This window comes from Anolis carolinensis, chromosome 5, assembly GCF_035594765.1.
Source record: "Anolis carolinensis isolate JA03-04 chromosome 5, rAnoCar3.1.pri, whole genome shotgun sequence".
Taxonomy (NCBI): domain Eukaryota; kingdom Metazoa; phylum Chordata; class Lepidosauria; order Squamata; family Dactyloidae; genus Anolis; species Anolis carolinensis.
Window position 1 is genome coordinate 1442682 of NC_085845.1, and position 21680 is coordinate 1464361.

At 43.7% G+C, this 21680-nt stretch overlaps 1 protein-coding gene across 3 annotated transcripts in view; it reads left to right on the forward strand.

Moving 5' to 3' along the window:
* The window catches only part of znf638 (zinc finger protein 638), a 56693-nt gene that overhangs the window by 18184 nt on the left and 16829 nt on the right, over positions 1 to 21680 (forward strand). For 2 of the 3 annotated variants that reach the window (XM_062983139.1, XM_062983138.1), the window contains exons 6-18: positions 1302 to 1630; positions 3168 to 3314; positions 5906 to 6037; positions 8381 to 8427; positions 8527 to 8588; positions 8898 to 9251; positions 11428 to 11480; positions 12478 to 12609; positions 13600 to 13728; positions 14665 to 14706; positions 15484 to 15624; positions 15862 to 15987; positions 18073 to 18122. In XM_062983139.1, coding sequence (XP_062839209.1) covers positions 1302 to 1630; positions 3168 to 3314; positions 5906 to 6037; positions 8381 to 8427; positions 8527 to 8588; positions 8898 to 9251; positions 11428 to 11480; positions 12478 to 12609; positions 13600 to 13728; positions 14665 to 14706; positions 15484 to 15624; positions 15862 to 15987; positions 18073 to 18122 — 1744 coding nt within the window. The remainder of the gene's footprint in view (positions 1 to 1301; positions 1631 to 3167; positions 3315 to 5905; positions 6038 to 8380; positions 8428 to 8526; positions 8589 to 8897; positions 9252 to 11427; positions 11481 to 12477; positions 12610 to 13599; positions 13729 to 14664; positions 14707 to 15483; positions 15625 to 15861; positions 15988 to 18072; positions 18123 to 21680) is intronic. The other variant, XM_062983140.1, reaches the window with a different exon arrangement.

Genomic DNA, 21680 nt, shown 5'->3' on the forward strand with positions numbered 1-21680 from the left:
ATGTGTGTTTTTTTCTAGGCATGCTGTTTTCAAAACCTGCTCCTCAGTGGGGTCAAAGTGTAGAAAAGCCTGAAGGATTGAAGTTCCTGAAATTAATTTATTGTGTCAGAAGTGAATTGAGAATACAGATATAATGTAGAGAAAAACCATAAACAAAGTTAAAAACGTGGCATGATGTCAAATGTCCTTTGACCAGAATCTTGCCACTTGGAGTCCCTCTTGTGTTGCTGTGAGAAGGTCCTCCATGGTGCATGTGGCAGGGCTCGGGCTGCATTGCAGCAAGTGCTCTGTGGTTTGCTCTTCTCCACCCTCGCATGTCGTGAACCCCACTTTGAGATCTCATTTCCTAAAGTTGGCTCTATATCCCGTGTTGCCAGAGCACAGCCTGTTCAGCGCCTTCCAAGTTGCCCAGTCTTCTGGGTGTCTAGAGGGGAATCTCATTCAGTGTCAGCCATTGAGTGAGGTCCCGGGTTTTAGCCTGCCACTTTTGGGCTCCCACTTGCTGAGGAATTCCTGCAAGTATCTCTGTAGATCTTAGGAAGCTATTTCCTGATTTAAGGCATTGGCTCGCTGGCTGATATCGGAACAGAGGATGGGCCGGAGGTGTCAATGCCTTGGTCCTTTCATTACAGGCTGCTATTTCCCCACGGATATCAGGTGGTGCAATATCGGCTAAACAGTGTAATTTCTCCAGTGCTGTAAGGCGTAGACATTCTGTGATAAATGTGGCACGTCTCATTAAGAGACATATCCACTTTTTAAAATATATTGGAAATCTTTAATGATGAAAGATAACAGCTCCTGTTTACAGATGATGACCACGGCGACCGCCCTTTCTGCGGGTGCTGTCTGAAGGAATGGGGAGTGACATCCTCAATACGCCCAATTTTCATGCCAGGTCGAGCCAAAGCCCTAAGGGCGGACTGAGTTCCAGGTCCAGGAGTATTTGTTCTGTTTCCTCCTGTCGCCCTCAGTTTGATGTGAAGGGCAGTGATCCCCAGCTCCTTGCGCCTTGGAGCCACATCCTGGGCAGCCAACACGGCTGCATAGGGAGAAGACTTATTTATTATTTGCCAGTAATAGGGAATTTTCCAGGATGCTTGACTATCCAAGGGAAGGAAAATTAGTACCTGCACCACTGTTGGTTAGGCCTAAGCAACTCCATGCTGCGGGGTGGACACATGCAGGCCAACAAGCGCTGTATAACCCTTTGTCTCTACGGTATTTCCTCGCCATTGTTGGAGCCAGTATTGCCATGCTGTAGAAACTTTATGTAGGTGTTTCCTCTCCCTCCTTCACAGACAGGGCCTTGGGAGCATTGGGGAGACGCTTGGATCCACATTTTGTAAAAAAGTCCCTTAAGCACAAGCCCTACCAGGCCTCTAGCCGAGAGAGTCCGGGAAGAAAGAGGGTGCTGGCGGAGGGAGAGAAGTCTGTTGCAAGTCGGAAGAAACCCCTCAGTAGCACTTTGAAGACTGAGACAGCCTCAGCGGATGCTAAAGAAAACCCCCCCGATGCTGCAAAGGAACCCAGCAAAGCAGGACCAGCAGCCACAGGGAAGGAGAAGAAGGCACCTTCCAGTACCCCGGCGACGGCATCCAAAAAAAGCCCCTCCACGCCTCAGAACTGGGTCAGTGGCCTTTTCCTGGGGCAGAGGGTTTGAGCCATTGTTGCAGCAAGGCACCCGTGCGAGGCATCAGGTCTTTCCCTCCAGCACCAAAAATGGAAACAGGTTTTTTAATGACAAGAAGCCTTGAAGGTCTTGGGATAAACCTGTGTCAGGCTCCAATAGTCTCGGCTATTGTGTATTTATTTATTTATTTATTTATTGGTCTATGTGTTATCAAGGGCTTTCACGGTTGTTGTGAGTTTTCCGGGCTGTATGGCCATGTTCCAGAAGCATTATCTCCTGATGTTTCGCCTGCATCTGTGGCTAATGGCATCTTTAGAGGATCTGTTGAAAGTGGTGCAAGTGAAGTGTATATGGACAAGTGTCCAGGGTGGGAGAAATAGTTGTTGTTTGTTTGAAGCAAGTGTGAATGTATAACATGTAACTGTGGACAAGTCTACATAGGGACCACCAAATGCACGAATCAAGAAACATGAAAGGCAGTGCAGACTAATTCAGCCAGAGAAGTCAGCCACAGCAGAGCCAAACTGGACACAACATATTATTGGAGAACACAGAAACCCACAAGCATGTGGACAATTTCAACAGAAAGAAGGAAACCATGAACATGAACACAATCTGGCTTCCAGTATTAAAAAAAACTCTAGAATCAGGACAGTACACTCAGAAAATGGGAATTCCAGACAGGAAACAATCAGGACCAGCTAACACCTTCCAACAAAAGATTCCCCCAGGCAGGAAGCAGCCAGGCTTTGAAGCTGCAAGACTTTTCAATGCTAATCAAGGTGATAAATTGCCACATTCACACTTGCCTCCAACATACAAGAGTTCTTTCTCCCACCCTGGACCTTCCACAGATATATAAACCCTGCTTGCCTCGTTTCCAACAAACCTCACTACCTCTGAGGATGTTTGTCATACATGTAGGTGATACATCAGGAGAGAATGCTTCTGTAACATGGCCATACAGCCCGGAATACTCATAGCAACCCACTATTTATTGGTCTATTTGTATCCCACCCTTTCTCCAGTTCTCAGAGCAGCTTGTAAGAACTAAAAGAAAACGTTGGTAAATTCAAAATGAGATTAATCAACCAAACATGTAAACTATATTAAAGCACACAGTGGCTCTTTAAGGTTAACCTTGGGGGCAATGCGCTCTGGAGTCCCTTCTGGCAGAGGAAAGACCCTGTGAGGTATCTCAGCAACGAATCACCAGTCCTTTCAGGAGAATGGCCAGCCTCTGCCTTCTGTTAGCCGTGCCAGACAGGGACAGAATCTTCTTTTTACGCAGTCCCTTTTCTGAACATTTTAGTCAATTGTCAATTGATGTGATACACATAAGAGACTTTGGCCCATTGTGGCTTTGCTGTGTGACTCTTAAATTCCTTGTATTGCCTGAGCTCTTTTTGTGCCCATGGCAGAATGTGAACAAGTAAGAACCCCTAAATCAGTCAATTTAATTTAAAACATTATTTTAAAACACTGAATGCTCATGAACCAAGTAAAGAGATTGAAATGTAGCTTTCATTTGTAGCTTTTGTCGAGTAAAGCCTGGAGTAGTGGCACAGTTCTTCGAATATCGGACTTACCGGATGACGGCTTTACAGAGCAAGATATCAAAAAGATTGTCCAGCCCTTTGGGAAAGTTAGTAATATCTTAGTTCTTCACTCTAAAAAAGAGGTAAGTACTTACTATGCTTCTAAAGTACCACTTCTGTGCAATAATCCCATCTTTTCTCTTATCTCAGATGACTGAGGTAGGCAGTATTTGAACAGCAAGCAGGGTCTGTGCCGGGTCACCTGAAATTATATTTGTTTTGCTCTGTTTTCAATGCCAGCACTTCATCCTTTCTTTCCCTGACTGGGGCTTTTTTTCTTATAGAACTATTTTTTCAGATCCTGATACACAGAGATTGTGGCTATTTCTTTATTCTTCTCTTTGTTTCCTGCCAAAATGAAAATAGGAGGATAAAAGCTTTTCCTTTATTGGGTTCTCCACTCCCTTTTGGTAGGAGCCGCTTCCATATAACATCAATAAAAACCTGTTTCAAGAGAATACTAGGAAATTCAGTTCTTCCTCTCTTTCAATGTTCTCCAAGATCTTAGAGTTGGAAGAGACCTCTGAGGGCCATCCAGTCCAACCCCCTTCTGCTATCAGGGAAAAGCACAATCAAAGCACTCCTGACAGATGGCCATTTATCCTCTGAATAATAATAATAATAATAATAATAGAATTCTAGAGTAGGAAAAGACCTCCGAGGGCCATCCAGTCCAACCGCCTCCTTCCATAATGGAAAAGCACAATCAAAGCACTCACAACAGATGGCCATTCAGCCTCTGCTTTATAATAATAATTATAATACAGTAGAGCCTCACTTATCCAATATAAACAAACTGGCAGAATGTTGGATAAGTGAAATGTAGGCTAATGAGGAATTAAAGAAATGCCTATTAAACGTCAAATTACATTATGATTTTACAAATTAAGCACCAAAACACCATGTTTTACAAGAAATTTACAGGAAAAGCAGTTCAATACACGGTAATGTTATATAGTAATTACTGTATTTACGAATTTAGCGGCAAAACATCGCTATGTATTGAAAACATTGACTACAAAAACGTTGACTACTAAAAGGCAGATTGCATGGATAATACAGAATGTTGGATAGGCGAAGATTGGATAAGCGAGACTACTGTAATAGAATCCTAGGGTAGGAAGAGACCTGACTGACTTCAGATTATAGTTTACCTTTGTTTTCTGAATTAAGATTGGGAGGTGTTTCGTCAACTAGTGGCCTGCTAGAAAAGGCCTGTTCTTTTTTCTGAATATTATTACTATTAGCAGGAATCCAGGAAGTCTTGCCCCTGCATTGCAAAGCTAGTATGAAAAGCAAGACAATGTACCTGCCCCTTTCCAGGGATGGCACCCACAATTGGCAGTTCTCTGTGTCTCCTTTTCTCTTTCCCCCCAATATTTTTATTGTTTCAACTTTACAATATCTTGCTTACACTTAGTTTCCATAGATGCTCATATATGCACACACTCCATTTCCGTGTAACATTGCTATTGTCTGCACTCTTTGTTTTTATACATCCTTCTCTCGCTAAAAACAAGGAAAAAGGAAAAAAATAAAAATAGGGCGGTTAAAAAAAGGGGGGGGGGAATAGGTGACCACCAGACTATCCCAATCGAGTCACAAAGAAAGCTAATATCAAATGCTTCATCCTCTAGACTTCTCTATACTACTCTTTTCTCATATAACAACATCAACAAAAATACTTTAATTTATTCTTCAAGATTCAGAATTGGCAAGTCCTCTTATTCATGCAAAAAGTGAATAAAGGGTTTCCAGTCTTTTACAAAAAAGTTTTCAATGTCCTTTCTTTTTTGTAGTTATGTTTATTTGTCCATTTTGGCCAAGTCCATCATTTTTATTATCCATTCCTCCGTTGTTAGTATTGTACTCTTCCATTTCTGTGTGTATAGTATTCTGGCTGCTGTGGTCCTATTGCCATAGTCTATCCTGGTTATTAAGTAGAAAAGTCTTCGGTTTTAGCTGAATGCTTCCCCTTAAAAATTTCTGGATCACTGTGTTTTTGGATCCAATATTTCTTGGCATGTTTATATGTCTACCACATATGATAGAAGGACCCCACTTGCTGTTTACATTTCCAGCAAATATTGGAGTTCTTTTTCTATATCTTAGGTTGTTTTTCAGGTGTTATATACCACCAGTACATCATTTTATAGAAATTGTCTTTCAAATTATAACATAATGTGAATTGTAATCCTTTATTCCACGTTTTCCCATTCTTCCAACATTATATTGTGCCCCACATTTTGTGCCCACTTTATCATGCAGTCTTTCACTTGCTCATCTGCCATTTCCCATTTCAATAATATTTTATACATTTTAGCAATTAAATGTTTATCGTTGGTACATAATTGTTACTCAAATTCCAATTTGCTTATTTCAAAACCAACTGACTGCTTGTCTTGTCTGAATCTCTCCATTAGCTGTAAATAAGAAAACCACTGGAAGCCAAAACCCTCTGCAATTAATTGTTCTCTTGTTTTGGTTCTCTATTCTCCATGTACGTTTTTGAAGAGATCTTGATATGTTAACCTTTTCTTCTTACCCTGGGATCTTTGGGCATAAGATTGGTTTATATCTCTCTGTGTCTCCTTTTCTCAAGGGGGATTCCCAAAAGTAGAAAGGCCCTTCAGTGCAGCAAATGTTTAAAAAACAGACTTTCTCTCCTCCTTAGGCCTACCTTGAAATGAATTACAAGGAGGCGGTGATAGCAGCTGTCAAATACGCAGAAACCACTCCAGTCCTGGTGAACGAGAAGCCCGTGAAGATAGCGGTGGCCGAAAAGCCCAAGGCGCCGCCCAGTCAGGTGAGCAGAACCATGGCTTGGTGCTTGTTTCTGAGGTGCAAAAGGGCAGTGTCTTCAGCCTGGTTGGAGAGAAGCAGCCCTCAGGGGAAGGAAGGCCTCCCTCCTCCGGATGCAAGGAAAAGGGAGGTTGCAGTGAATCAGGGTTCGCTTGAAGTGCCATTGCTGCAGCCAGGAATCCCACAGTGCCTGCCTGACTAGGATTCATGCCCACGGTGGGCTATTGTTGCTGCCCTAGGCTGCCGAGGCACCTCAGAACCACAATGGAGCCCCGGAATATAAGCAAGCAAGCTGTTTATTGAAGATTGTATGTAAGCAGTAGCAAATCAGAGTTCAAAGTCAATGAAATCAGGCTTAAGTCCACAAAGTACAAATTACTTTATAATCTTGAAGCAAGTCACACAGAAGCTCAGAGTCCAAACAGAATATCAAACTTAGTCCAAGGCACAGGATCAAACTGGAACGCAGGAATCAAACACCAACATTGGTCCAAGGAACAGGATCAGTGCTGGAACACAAGGCAGGATCTTAACTGGAGCAGAAAATCCAAACTGCAAACTTACAAGGACAAGAACTGGATAATCCAAAATCCTCAGTAGCAAGGACAAAACCTGGAACAAGATTCAAAGGACAAGACTGCATAAATTGACATAGAAGTCCACAGAAACATGGAAGAGGATGCTTGAAGCATGAAGCAGGGATCTCTCCTCAATGAGCAAAGTTACCACCTCTGAATCTCTGACAGAAAGCAGCTCTTCCTAAGGGTAAACTCAAGGGCTCTTCCTGTGGGCAGTTTGCTCATTATTCTTTTTCAATAACAATCTCTTGCTGTGCCTGAAAACCTCCCTTTCTCTTCTCTGCTGATATATCGCTTTCTTTCTGTCAAGCGCATTAACTTTATCACAACTAGAATCCAAACTAGAATGTCCATCTGGCTGCTTGAAACCATTATGTCTCTGTTCCCAGAATCCACTGGGACAAACTCTGGCTGGCCTGGAACAGCAGTTTCATCCAATGCAGACTCTGGCTGCATAGGAACAGGAATCTCAGGCCCAAACCCAGAGTCCTTTGACAAGCCAGGTGCAGGGACACTCACAGGCTGAACAGGCCCGACCTCAGGCTCACCTTACAGCTCAGATGGAGGCTGGGCTACAACAGCTGTAAATGATGAAACAGAGATAATGTTTGGTGCACTACCCTTTCTCCTGCTCAGTTTCAGGATGGCTTTGCAACAGCATAAGAACGTGACCTGTCTACAACAACACTGCCAAGTAGAATATTAAATCATATGGATGGGTGCTAGAGAGCCATTGTAGTGGTATTTAGTTATGGGAGACTAGGATTCAAAAGGAAATCAGTATTTACTCTGAGCAATACAAGGCGGACAAGGCAGTAGGGGAAATGCAACCCAAAATAGGTACAGAAGTAGGAAGACCTGGTCACTCTAAATGAAGTCTCCAGGGCCAGATGAACTGCATCCAAGAGTATTGAAGGAACCAGCAGAAGTCATTTCAGAACCACTGGCAAACCTTGAGAATTCTTGGAGAACAGGAGAAGTCCCAGAAGCCTGGAAGATGGCAAATGTCCAATCTTCAAGAAAGGAAAAAAAGAGGGACCAAACAGTGACCAGTGTCCAGTCAGCCTGACATCAAGACCAGGAAAGATCCTGGAGTGGATCCTGAAGGAGGCAGTCTGCAATCACTTAGAAAGGAATGCTGTGATCACTCAAAGTCAACATGGATTTCTCAAAGACAAGGCATGCCAGACTCATCTCTTTTTCGATAGAGTTGCAAGCTTGGTAGATGTAGGGAATGCTGTGGATGGAGCAGATCTCGATGTTGGGAAGACCTTCGACAGAGTCCCCCGTGACCTTCTTGCAAGTGAACTAGTCCAGTGTAGGCTAGGCTAGGCTACTATTCGGTGGATCTGTAATTGGTTAAGTTAATTAACTCAAAGGATGCTCGCCAATGGATCCTCTTCATGGGCATTCTGTGATGTTTCCACCTGCATTGACAGAAGCAGTTTCACCAAACTTAGCTGGTTTCTTTTCCTCCTTGTGCTCCAAAAGAATCGATGAGACAGCTACCGTATCTATACAGATTGGATGGTCAGGCTGCACATTTCGCTCTGAGTCACCACAAAAGAACAATCGGTGAAATCAAAATCAGTGTCTAGCCCAGGATAGTAATGCTTAGAAATCGCAAGAGCTGCCCTTTGCTTTCCTGTTTAATAGTTGAGAATGGGGTTTGACATTATTTATAGGGGTGGAGAGTTTGTACGCATGGACATGTTCTTGACAGAAGCCCTGCCTTGAGGAGAACAGTAAAGGTATTCTTTGAATTCCAGAACAAAGGAAGCCAGAAGAGCACAAAGAAGCCTCCTCTGAGCACAAAGTAAGTGTGGCTCTGCCTTAACCCAGCCTTTTTGCCACATTCCCTCCTTCCAGCTTTGTGGCTGTATTGTTAAAGTCTATCCTTTCTTCTTCTTTTTAGGAAAGACCAAACGAAGCCTGTGGCAAACCCGGACAAACCTGCGGCCACAGAAGCTTCTGCCTGTGAGTCAGATGCGGCTTTTCCCTCCCTCTCCCTATTCCTTTAGCTGCAGATGGGAGGAAAATGTAAGGAGAGTTGGTCTGTCCTCCTCCTGGTCTGCCATCCTTTTAAGCAAAGGCATTGATTGAGTGTCCGTGGTATCAGGGCCACAAGGAAGGTGTATCAGGGCCAGGCAGGAGGGATGCTGTGGAATTTTCTGAATTAGATAATGATTTAACTCGGCTAGTTAAGCAAAGCTCAGATTAAGCCCAACCATACTGTGTGGGCAGAGTTTTGCAATCCTGTGAACAAATGCCATTTCCTCACCACAGCAAAGGCCAGCGACAAGAAGCCTGTAAAGACCCTAAAGGCTGGGAACACGAACGCAGCTGGGACTCAGAAGAAGGCTGCTGAGCCCAAAAAGGCTGCTGATTCCAAGAAGGCTGCTGAACCCAAAAAGGCTGCTGAGCCCAAAAAGGCTGCTGAGCCCAAGAAGGCTGCTGAGCCCAAAAAGGCTGCCGATCCCAAGAAGGCTGCCGATCCCAAGAAGGCTGCTGTGAAGCAGAAGAAGCCTCTAGAATCCAAGAAGTCAGAGGACGCCAAAAAAGTCATAAAGAGCAAGGTGGTGGACCCCCAGAGATCGTCCAAACACGAGAAAAAACCTGAGAAACCTAAACCCACCCCAGGTATCTCTAATAAAATAATAATAACAATAATAAAACTTTATTTATATACCGCCCTATCTCCCCAAGAGGACTCAGGGCTGTTTCGAACCTATGCAAAATATTCAATTGCCCATAGAAGACCATGCAACGAGATAGACATCATAAAACAAAGCCTGCAATCCTACTAAAAACCATAAAAATTTAATTCCAGTTTTAGTCTATTCCATCGGATGGGTTCAAAGTACCAATGGCTGATCGCTATAAAGCACATGTAGTGAAAGCACCTCTCCGTCTGCACCGCCCTCAGCGCCTTCTGCACATCCTGCTGCAAAGAGCAGTGCTGGCGTTGGAGAGCCGGACAGACGAGAGCTGCCTGCTTCAGAGTTTGCTTCTGGGACCAAGGTTTAGGCTTTGACTGCAAATCCTCCAGTGGCTTGCTGTATCTTATGTCCATTTGGCCTTCTTGGGCAATCGGTGTCCTGGGAGCGGGTGGGCGGAGAAGGCACTGCAGCAGCAAGGGATGGTGGACGAGGGAGCAGGCTTCCTTCACGCTGCTGCCCTGGAGATTAGGTCTCCATGGAGCCATTGGTTTAAATGGCAAGAAAAGAGATTCCACTTGAACATTATTAGGAATAAATTCCTGATGAGCAGGGAGATCATTTGGGCGAGTGGCAAGCCTGTGGAAGGGGAGTTTGGCTAGTGTGGCTGTGGTGCTTGCGTCTTAGGCGAAAGAGCTGCCTCCTGAACTGAACCCTCAACCCCCAAGGATGACCTAGCCTTGCTTATTGGAGGAAGGCCACGTTGAGATAGAATAGAACAGTGGTTCCCCGCTTTTTTTGACCAGGGACCACTCCAACATTTAGTACCAAAAGGGTTCTGAATCAGTTTTTGATCAACTGTAGATTCATTTTGGTTATTTGGGGACCTGATTCAGAAAATTGCATTGGATAGACCACATCCGCTCTAGTTTCTGATGCAGAACATATGCCATCCAGTAGTCGCCATCTGCTCGCCCACAGAAAACCATATTTAATAATCTAGAGCTGATGTGGTCTATCCAATGCCATTTTCTGAATGAGCACCCCAAATAACCCCAGGAACAGGCCTAAAAACCAAGAAACCTAGAAAAAAATTGTTTTCATTGGGCTGTGTCCGTATAATACCTACGGATAATGAGGCAGCAGACCACTGGTGGTCCACTGACCACAGGTTGGGACCCACTGGAAGTCATTGTACATCATGCAACAAAATTAGATACCACCCCCAATGCATATTATATATATAGAATTACAAAAACACCCATCTTTCCATGTTCAAATTGCTATTGCACAACCCGTAGTGCCACATCAGTATGAAACCATGGAATTCAGTATCGTCCCAATTCTGGGACAGAAGCTCCCCCTGAGCCTATTTGTCCTTGTTTTTATCATCCTATACCATCTGCCACTTGGTAATCATTCAAAAGAAGAATATCCAGGGTAAGATAGATCCTTAAGAATATTTTGAGTTTTTTTTTAAGGCAGCGAGACATACAAAGTTCTTCCAAAGAGGAGAGAAAGAGGGCAACCAATAATGGTCTGGGCAGGAGTCACCCTCCGCATCATCTCTCTATCTGCCACTGTATGATGAGTAAACCACACACAATAAATGCAGTAGGTTAGAACACTCTATAGCACAGTAGTAGAAAGCCACCGGTAGTTTTTCATTCATTTCGTTCCTTAAATGTGTCAGATAATACAGTCCCTTTGTGAGCCTCCCTCCACTTTTGCTTGGGTTGAGCGACCTCTGTGAATGTGAGAAACCATGAATAAAGAACTGATGGGTGCTTTTTCCCCATTGACAAGACTTCTAGGAACTGGAGGGAGCACTTTGGATCAAACCCTTGATCCAAAAGCAAAATGTGGAGGGACGACTAGTATTTTAATTGAGATTAATGGTTTCCCCCCACATACTTAAGTTTGGTGAAATATAAAGATTAGGTTATAGCAGGTGTGGGAAAACTTAGGCCCTCCAGGTGTTTTGGGCTTAAACTCCCACAATTCCTAACATCCAGTAGTTAGGGGTTGTGGGAGTTGAAGTCCAAAACACCTGGAGGAGGGCCCAAGTTTGCCCATGCCTGGGTTATAGGTTTGGGTTTCCTAATCATAGAATGTGTGTTCCTCACCTGTGATGATCAACTCAATCTTCTGTTTTTTAGTTACAGAGAAAAAGGAGGATAGCAAGAAAACAAGTGAACAACCAGCCAAAGAGGTAACACCCCCCCCTCCCCCGTTTGCATTGCGCCTTTAAACAATTCAGAACTCACAGAACCAATATTAATGCAATGCAACCACAATATCGTTGTATTTGGGGCCCAAATATGTGAATCTACGACCTATGCAGTAGTTCTCATTCTCTAATGCTAGAGATTGCTTTACATTCAAAAATATCATACAATCTGTCTTGAGGCTTTCATGGCTGGAATCACTTGGGTTGCTGTGAGTTTTCCGGGCTGCTTGGCCATGTTCCAGAAGCATTCTCTCTTGATGTTTCGCCCTCCTAATTATAGAGTTTTTTTTAAATATTGGTAGCCAGATTTTGTTCGTGTTCATAGTTTCCTGCTTTCTTTTGAAATTGTCCACATGGATTTCAGTGGCTAAATCAGGACAGTAAATAAAGAACAACACTCAGAAAACGTTAATTCCAGGCAGGAAACTATCAGGGCCAGCTAACACTTCTTAACAAAGGATTCCACCAGGCAGGAAGCAGCCAGGCCTTGTAGCTGCAAATCTTTTCAGTGTTTATCAAGGTGATTAATTGCAACATTCACACCTGCCTCCAACAGACAAGAGTTATTTCTCCCGCTCCGAACCCTCCACAGATGTATAAGCCTCCATTGCCTAGTTTCCAACAGACCTCACAACCTCTTAGGATGCCTGCCAGAGATGTGGGCAAAACGTCAGGAAGAATGCTTCTGGAACATAGCCAGGCAGCCTGGAAAACTGACAAAACCCAATCCATCTTGAGCTGTAAGGAATCGTGGGAGTTGAAGTCCATAGACCTGGAGGGCCCAAGTTGGCCCATGCCTGATTTATATGCGTGGGCTTTCCAGATTAAGTCCCATGGTTTCTCTTCCCATTTGAACCCTAGGTTTGATTCCTTTACCAATCTCGAGCTTTTTCTTCTTTGAGCTCGAGATGCTGAGAATGTGCAAAGCACTGGAGACTCTGATGCAGGAGTCCCTTTTTTTCTTTGGTTTGCTTCCCAGGAGGTGGAGGAGAGCTGCGTGGTGGCGATTTCCAGCCTCCCGGAGGCAGGGCTCGGCCTGGAGGAAATCCTGAACCTGACCAAGCCTTTTGGGAAACTAAAGGACATCTTCCTTCTGTCTTCGCACAAGAAGGTACGGGGCCACAGCCCTCCTTGCGGGACAGTCTCACACAGCAGCAGAAGTGTTTTCAGGTCCCTTGCGCGTGATTAGCGCTGCTAGATCAAACATGGGCAACCTTCAGCCCTCCCTCCAGGTATTTTGGACTTCAATTCCTATAATTCCTAACAACCTGCTGCTAGGAATTGTGGCAGTTGAAGTCCAAAACACTTGGAGGGAAGGCTGAAGTTTGCCCATGCATGTGTTAGGTGTTCTTGGAGATCTTTTCAGCCTTGGAATCCTATACAGGAAAGGGACAGGTTATGATTTTTATTATAACCTAACCTCCTATTATTATTATTATTATTATTATTATTATTATTATTATTATTATTATTATTATTTAACGGTATTGATTCAAGTTTGCTGCGCCATCGCATCTAATGCACACCTCAGTTTTCAAAGTCCTGAAACAAAAAGAAAGTATTTGCTGATGTATGTTATGCGCAAAAAGCAGTGAAAAGTGTTCTCTTTGTAATATGGCCATTACAGGTGCTGCCTGCTTAGGATTCCTTCTTTAAAAACAATTGGGTTGGAACCCCAAATCTTCCAGCAGTAGAATGAATGCACTTTAACTGTCCTGGATCAGTGCTATGGAATTATGCAGGCTTCAGTTTGACAAGAGTGCTGATGCCTCACCAAACTACAAGTCCCAGGATCCCACAGCCGTGGCCATTAAAGCTCCTCAAAGAGGAGCTCTTGAAGCAGCTTCCCCTTTTGCTTTGGCCCAGCACTTAAGGTTACTGTATCATGCGAATCTAATGCACACCCTAATTTTGGCGAGGTCATTTGGCCCTCCCTTCAGGTGTTTTGAACTTCAACTCTCACAATTCCTATTAGGACTTGTGAAAGTTGAAGTCCAAAACACTTGGAAAGTCAATATTTGCCTTTGCCTGGTCTTAACAAAGATGTGAACGTATACGGTAAGTCAAGTTGCCCGTGTCTCGCTCCTTCCCTCTCCCGCAGGCCTACATCGAGATCAGCCGCAACGCGGCCGACCTGATGGTGAAGTTCTACACCTGCTTCCCCATGTGGGTTGAGAAGAACCAGCTCTCTATCTCGTTGGTCCCCGAATTCAAGGACCTGAAAGACGAGGTGGGTCCTTAAGGTGTTTAAGAAGCCACAAGAAACATAATGTACTAGGGGTCATCTTTGTGTCCTTACCAACCAGCCACGGCTGTTCAGCTTGAGCACCGCATGATCTCTCTTTAGCTAAGTGCAACTGAGTCATACCAAGCCTAGCATTATCTCAGTGCCGGGAAGGAGGTCGGAGGTCGTGTCCTAAGTGTTGGATTGTTAGCTGCCTTGAGTCCCCACAGGGAGAAAGGTGGGGAATATATAAAATTAATAATAACAATAATAAGCGCCTGTGGCCAGCATCTGGTCATTGGTCCCAACTAGAGTGAACCCATTGAATCCCATGTACGATGGTCAGGCGGTAGTTAGCTTTGCTGCCTTACAAGGTCTGCTCTGGCAATTAGATTGAATCTGTTATCCACTTGTGGATTCATTTCCATCAAACTGCTCTCTTGGGGAATTCTCCCTGGAATTGGAAGACTGGAGTGCCCTTTTGGCATAATGATTACATGATTGTTTGCCAACAGTGTTGCAAATTGTCATCTAAATACATGCATACGTCCATACTTACAAATATTCATATTCTTAGGGGTAGTTAGCATAAAAAGAAAGCAAATTCTAATGTCTTCTCCAGCATCAAGGGCATTTGCTATCCTGTACTGAGAATGATGTGGTGCCTTGAAGACAAGCGTATGTCTTCACATAGGCTTTCATTGTCCATTACAAAAGATACATGCGGCAATTGCACTGGAAAACTCTTTGTGTAACATGCATTCAGGGGGAGGAAATGTGGGGAAAGGGCATAATGTTCCTAAAGTGGGGCCAAGGTTGATACATTACTTCACAAAGAAAAATGAGATCTAGTTAAACTGGGTTTTGTTTGAAGTATAATTTGCAAACCCGCAAACAATATGCTCTGCCTTACGGAGTAAATCTTGGTTCTTTCTTCCTCAGGAGGCTATTTTTATCTCTCTGATCAAAGAGGCCAATTCACAGGTAAGTCCCGGCGTCAGTTGGGTTCCCTTCACTGAATCTGAGACTTTAGAATAGGAAAACATTAGGGAATAGCAGTCCTTGTTTTAGTTGGCTTGTGAAATAATAAGAATTATCTCACTGAAACATCAGGGACTTCTTGTGTCAGGGCTTGGTTCCGTATATTAAGAAACGGTGCAAGAAAGCTTAAGATGGTGCTGCATCATTCTGCCTGATGTCGAAGAGCCTTAACATTGCAGTAAAAAATAGTGCCTTGGTGATGGCCACTAATAGTCCTTTCCTTCCGAGGAGGGTTGCAGTCATAGAATCAGAGCTGGAAAGAACCCCCAACTGCCATCCAGTCCAACCTTCTTCTGCCAGCCAAGCAGGAAAAGCGCAATCAGAGCACCCCTGACAGGTGGGTGCTTTGAAAGCATCCAAAGGAGGAGTAAGGCTCCTTCCACATAGCTGAATAAAACCCAGTGGACTCAGTGTGGCAGTGTGGACTCAGCTATCCCAGTTCAAAGCAGATGTTGTGATATTCTGGGTTATACGGCTGTGTGGTACGGCCGTAACAGAGGCAAAGAGCTTCTGAAAAGACCAAGCAAGGAGGAGAGGCACCTGAAGCCCTTTCTTGTGATGCCCATGCAACACAGGTAACGCAGGCATCTGAGAAGAGCCAGTCAAGCCCAGAGTCCTTTGCCAGGGGAAGCTGAAGAGGGCAGCCCCAGTATCCTTCCTTCAGAGGCAAAACAGTGGGTCCAGGCTCAGCCTATGGACCTGCCTTTTGCTGTCTTGCAGGTGAACGTGGAGGGTCTGCACCCGCAGTTTGTGCACTTGGGCAACCTGCCAGACAAGGGCTATTCCGAACTCGAGATCCTTTGCGTTGGCCTCCGCTTTGGGCGAGTGGATCACTACATGGTCATCGCCAATAAAAACAAGGTGAGTGTCACTCATGTGTGGCTCCTCCTCCTCCTCCTGGAACATGGGATTCAGTCACCAGTGTGCATGTTGGGAGGCATTCCAGGCATGTCCTGCTCCCTCGGAAAGAGCATAAAAGTCCTGGTGCCTCTTTCAAAAAGGAAGAGAAGGGTCCATGCAGCAGCGTCTACATGTATGCTGGGATATGGTTCACAGGAATGATACAGGGATTGCATGTATTATTTTTGAACTTCCCAGGCCATCCTTCAGCTGGACAGCGCTGAGTCAGCAGCATCCATGTGCCGCTTCCTGAAAAAGTATCCTTACAGCTTGGGAGAGCTGCAGCTGACATTCTCGCGGTCGCCACAGGTTGAGCCTTTGCCTGTAAGTCTCCTTTGTTTGCTCCATCTGGAGAACGCAGTCTGCATAGAGCAGGGCTTTCCAAACTGATTGTAGAGACACTTTGTGTGTCGGCTACAACGTGGAGACACCTCTGAGTCTATGTGAAATAGAATAACTTTTTATTGTCATTGTACAAAGAAGTTAGAACATGGATATTCCAGTATGTATTTGCAAATGGTTAGACCCTGTGTATGATTGTCCAGACCTAATTGACGGTCAGATTGAACTCGGCACTTTATCCCCAGCCCTATAATCTGTTTTTGCACAAGCTCATGCTGAGCCCCTGCCCTCTAATTTTGATATGCCCACTATAATCCTGGTTCTGGCTATTTAGATTGTCTTTGGTTTATTTTCATGATGTTTTTATACTTTACTGTTTTAATTGTTTAATTATATTGTCATATGTTTTTTGCCTTTTTAAATGAGTTTTTACTTGGTTAACTTTGTTATTATTGGGCTTGGTCCCACTTGTAAACTGCCCCGAGTCCTTTCGGGGAGATGGTGGCAGGGAAAAAAAGAAAGTTATTATTATAAAATGCCATCCCCAATACACATTATATATGTAGAATTACAAAAACTAATTAATAATAATAATAATAATAATAATAATAATAATAATAATAATAATAATAATGCTTTATTTATATTCCACCCCCTCTCCAAACAGGACTCGGGGTGGCTTGCAAAGTGTAAAACAGTGCAAAACACAGAAATAAAAAGTAATACATAAACAGCAAAATACAATACAATACAAAAACAAAGGCAAAAATGAAAAACATAATATATAACAACAATATCGAAAAATCTAACAAACGAATGTAACAGTAGCACAATAGAAAACAAAACCCCATCCTTCCACATTCTAATCGCTATTGCACAACCCCTCATGCTACATCAGTGTGAAACCACAGAGTTCAATATAGTCTCAGCTCTGGGATAAAAGCTATCTCTCAGCCTATTTGTCCTTGTTTTTATCATCCTATACTTAATGAGCAATCTGTCACATATTTTTGAAGATCTAAATCAGTGATTCTCAACCTGTGGATCCCCAGGTGTTGTGGGCTTGAACTCCCAGAAATCTTAACAGCTGGTAAACTGGTTGAATTTCTGGGAGTTGTAAGCCAAAACACCTGGGGAAGGACCCATAGGTTGAGAACCACTGATATAAATGAAAGGTTTTCAAAAGATATGTTGTGTCCCCATACATTTCGTGATTACAGTGTACGAATGTATATGTCTTATAAGGGATCGGTTTAACCTCCGGTATGCCAGTAAAACTGAATTTATTTTGTGTTGTGAAATAATCCATGTTTAAAAGGTTTGTCACTGAGATCAAATGTTTGGAAAGCTCTGGTGCAGAGGTGGGTGTTTGTTTTTTGCTTTTGTTTTGCTGTGTGCTTCTTGCTCTGCGTTTGCGCACTTTGAGATAGAATAGAATAACTTTATTGTCATTGTATGTTGTACAATTCAATTAAATGCAATCAAAATAGTTTGATTTGTAGAGTGTGGAAGATTGTTAGCCTTCATCCTGTTAAGGATATAACAGCTCTTTCTTACTCTGTGTGTCCCTGATTCAGCTGTGCTTTAAAGTAGAAACTGAAAGTAGTTCATTCACTTATGAATAACAAAAATATACGGTATAGTTCATAACAGTTATCCTCACACATTGAAAAGCAAACAAATACTCTCTCCTTGAGAAGTCTATTTCTTGATAAGAGGAAGGCAGGGAAACATAAACAGTTCAACTTTTTCCACGATACCCTTGATTGGTGCGGTGAGATAAGCACTCACTCCTGGCTTTTTCAGAGTTTACTTCAGCTTCCAGCTCCAGCAGCAGGAACTTGTGGCTACACCAGTACCTAACAGCCAACACCAGTCGCTAGCAGTCGATACCACCAGCAGTGAGCAGCTAACCTACAGTTTGTTTTATTCATTAGGCTTGATAATACACCCATCCAACACACTGCAGCTACTCCACTATTGTTACAAAGGTTCTGGTCCTTATTACCACTTAGGAAAAGTTTGTAGTAACATCTTGAGTACCAACAGTGTATTTTCCCCCCACAGGTTGAAGTTGTGAAGAAAGTGGAGAAAAAGCAAGAGCCAAACAAAGAGAGGTATGGTTTTGTAGAAGTATCCAAAGTAGAAGTATCCCTTTATGTGTGTTTGTGAGTGTGTGTGTGTGTGTGTGGTTTAAATAGCTGCTCCATAGAGGAGACTGGTGTTCCATGGTGAGCTCTATGTTCTGGTTTCTTTGTAGTGGTTAAGAAATATGCCCTGGAACACAACTCTCTCCGGAACTCTCTCATGCCCCCCTGCTCTGTTGAGGAACAAATCTGGGGAGCAGATAGGTGTTTGGAGGTGTGGGTGGTGTCATTCTCTTCTGTTAATCTCCATGGGCTGCGGTGGGATGTTGAGAACCGTTTGCAGTGGGAGAATTGAGTCCTTTCCAACTGTGATGAGCACAGAGAAATGACATTTCAATCCACATTCTGCAAAAGCGCATGCCTTTGTTTGTGTCCAGCTGGCTTGTGTGTCCATTCCCAGGGTGAGGCCGGGGCTTTTTCCTCAAATCTTTTACCATCACAGCTTTCTCTGAAATCAGGCAATGCAAGGGCAATAAAACACACTCTAGTGGTGAGAGCAATAACCGTGTAAGGTGTTACCAACAAACATACTAAATATGCAATGCATTTTGACACAGTACATAGTAATAGTTGCACTTCTCTTCCTTAGATGTTAGTGATTCTTTAAAGAAATGTACGCAGCTATTCAGCCTACTTACTGAGTTTACAGTACATGTTGTTTGTGTAACAAATGCACTTGAAAATTACACCTAATGTCATTTATTTTCTACCTCTGTTGATTTTAAGCAGAGTTACATACGGATCCCATGTTGCAACTAATAAAACAACATTTTTTCCAGGGCCTGAGTGATCCTGTTTCTCTTGCCTGGTTATCTGTCAAGTAGTGCACATGCCAGGGAAGCATAACACACATTTCTGGTATTGTAAGGGTACATGATGCACAGCACATTCTCCTTGCTTGAGAGGAACAGCCAGGACCCAATTTCTGCCCCAGAAGGAAGCACCCTTGTCACCCAATGGGGAAACTCTGCTCCTGGCAGGGATGGGATGGGAGCTCTGTGTGGTTCCTGCAGAGGTCAGTTTCATGTGTGTTTCTGGCCCATTATGCCAGAACGAAGTCTCTTAAGCCTACAATAGGACAACTATGGAATGTTTCCTCGCTGTCATGCAAGTAGACAGGATGACAAGAAGAAGAACAAACAAAGCTTCCAAGTGCAGAAATAAAGTAGGCTTTTCTTTGGACTCGGTCCTTGTCTCTTGCAGCTTTGCAGGCCAAACATAAGCAACCTTTCTGTTTTGGGGGGTTGATGAGATAAGACTCAAAGAAGCCTTGAAACGCTTCCAGTGCCTTCCTTTCCCCTCTGGAGGGACCCTGCTTCTCCCCAGATTCCCAGGGAGCCCTCTTTCAGCCAACGCACAGCAGCCACAGCTCGAGAGAACGGAAGACTGGGCTTTGGGTGGAGAACAGCTGGAGGCACCCCTTTGGTGCACCTTTGCTGCAGATGCTCTGGCTCTCTCTTTGGATTTCACCAGAGGAAGAAGAGGAAGAAGAAGATGCAAGAACACAGCCATTGCCTTCAGCAGAGATCTGCCACCATGAAGTGATAGGCAGGTACCTGCCTCTGGATTTGTTTAGTCCAGGGAAGGACCTTTTTTAAAGTTTGTGTACTTTGTATACAGAATCTGGCATTTTCCATTGACTCTGCAGAATTGTATATCTTTTGTGTTTTGAGCTGTGAATGCTGACTTTCTCCTGTGCCTCTTGGGTTTCCGTTTTTGCCCTCTCCAGAGCAACAAGACAGTTTTTTCCCCTCCTATGAGAGAAGATCCATAGCCTCCCAATTCCCATATGAATTCCTTTAGCCCACTGTTCCCATTCCTTGGAGAAAACGGAAAGATTGGTGCTGATGTCCCCCCCCCCTTTTTTTTTTCCTGGTAGATTGCATAGAATGAAACTTGAATTTCAAAACGGAGAGAAGTGAAGTAGTGTTTCACCAGTTCCTGCAATCCGTCCCTCAGGCTGCTGAGTTTGGAAATTTGCCTGCTTCAGTTTGCCACAAAGAAGCAAAGATTGCTTTACTCAGACTAATCACCGTGAAAAAATGCTGCCTTTTAAAAGCTGATTGTGGAGATTTCCTACAGCTTCAGACATTGTTCTTTGCACAGTTGATGCTGCACATCTGAAGCAAAGTTCCTAGTTTATGTAGCAGCCTCACAAACCCAAGTGATTGCATACTATTCAGCATTTTTCTTTCTTTTCACTATTCTGTAATAGCAACCGTGTCTTGAAGAAGAGCTGCATCGAATTGCAACTGGAAGGCTCCATTCAAAAAATGAAGGGATTTCTTGTTTTTATCTTTTTTTGGAGCACCTCCTCTGCTTCATCCCAGTGGAATCAAATAGGACTTATGCACCTGACTCCACTGATTTTTTAAAAGCGCATCTTTGCTGGCCATGGCATTCAGGAAATCAGAACCTCAACTGGAAAACACCATTCTTGCATGCAATGTATTTCCTTGCAATCCTTGTTTTTGGATTGAAAACCCCTTCTGGAAATCCTGCTTTGACAGTCAGCAGCCATCTTTCATTAGATGTCAACGATAGATGTGTCTCTTTTGTTTTCAAGGTTTTACCTTTTGCTCAGTTTCATTTTTGTTTTTGTTCTGCATCCCACTGTACATTTAAAAAGAAGACACCATGAGACATTTTGCTTACGTTCCATGCCTTTGGAGTGGCAGCCGCTGTCAGCTGGCAGAACATGCAAAGGAGATCTTTCTGTTGCAAAGACACCTGATGCTTAGTCATCCTTTCCGAAGCCATCAAAGTAGGGTCAAAGGGCCCAGCCTTAAAATGCCGCACTGCCTTTTGGAGGGTTGTTCCAGGGAAAACGAAAGACCATGCTTCTTGCCTGCTATTTGTAGGCACCCACAGGAGGCCTAGCTGCCTGTTGCTGGACACCCAATGGATAGTTAAGCCAGTGGGTCAGATCCAGCAGAGCTTAAAACTTAGGCACTTACTGTCAGGAAGGCCTTTCCTCTTCAGCTCTGTCCTCTTCAATGCCTCCTTGAAGTAGCTTAGATTGGGAACCAGTTTTTAGAGCTGAAATAAAATCGGCATTGATGGCACTGCCAATATGTGTTTTTCTGTGGGTCTTTCCACTCTGTGTGTCCTTAACCTGATCCATTTTAGTTCTCTAGGTGACTATCTTCTAAGTGGCTGCACTTCTGAAGCGTAGACAGGGAGGTGGATAGAAACGTCAGGAAGCTTTTCCTACCCTCATATTAAACCAATTTTATGCCTAAGCAGAGTCATGCGTTCTCTCTGTGTCCCCGTGTTCTGTCTGTCTTCAGACCGAAACTGAAGCCTGCCACCTGAATGCCATGCGTGTGAATTGAGTGGCACCTTCAGAGAAACTCCTCAGGTAACACGCCATACTAAGAAAGGTAAATTAACATTTGGCTCAGTCATTGTTAACGCCACTTTAGTTGACAGGTTAATAATGATAGGTGCCTCAATGCTAACCTCTAATGTTGCAGGAAGTCCCACCCGTTGGTGCCAAGAGGTGATTGATAACTGTGGCGTTCTCAA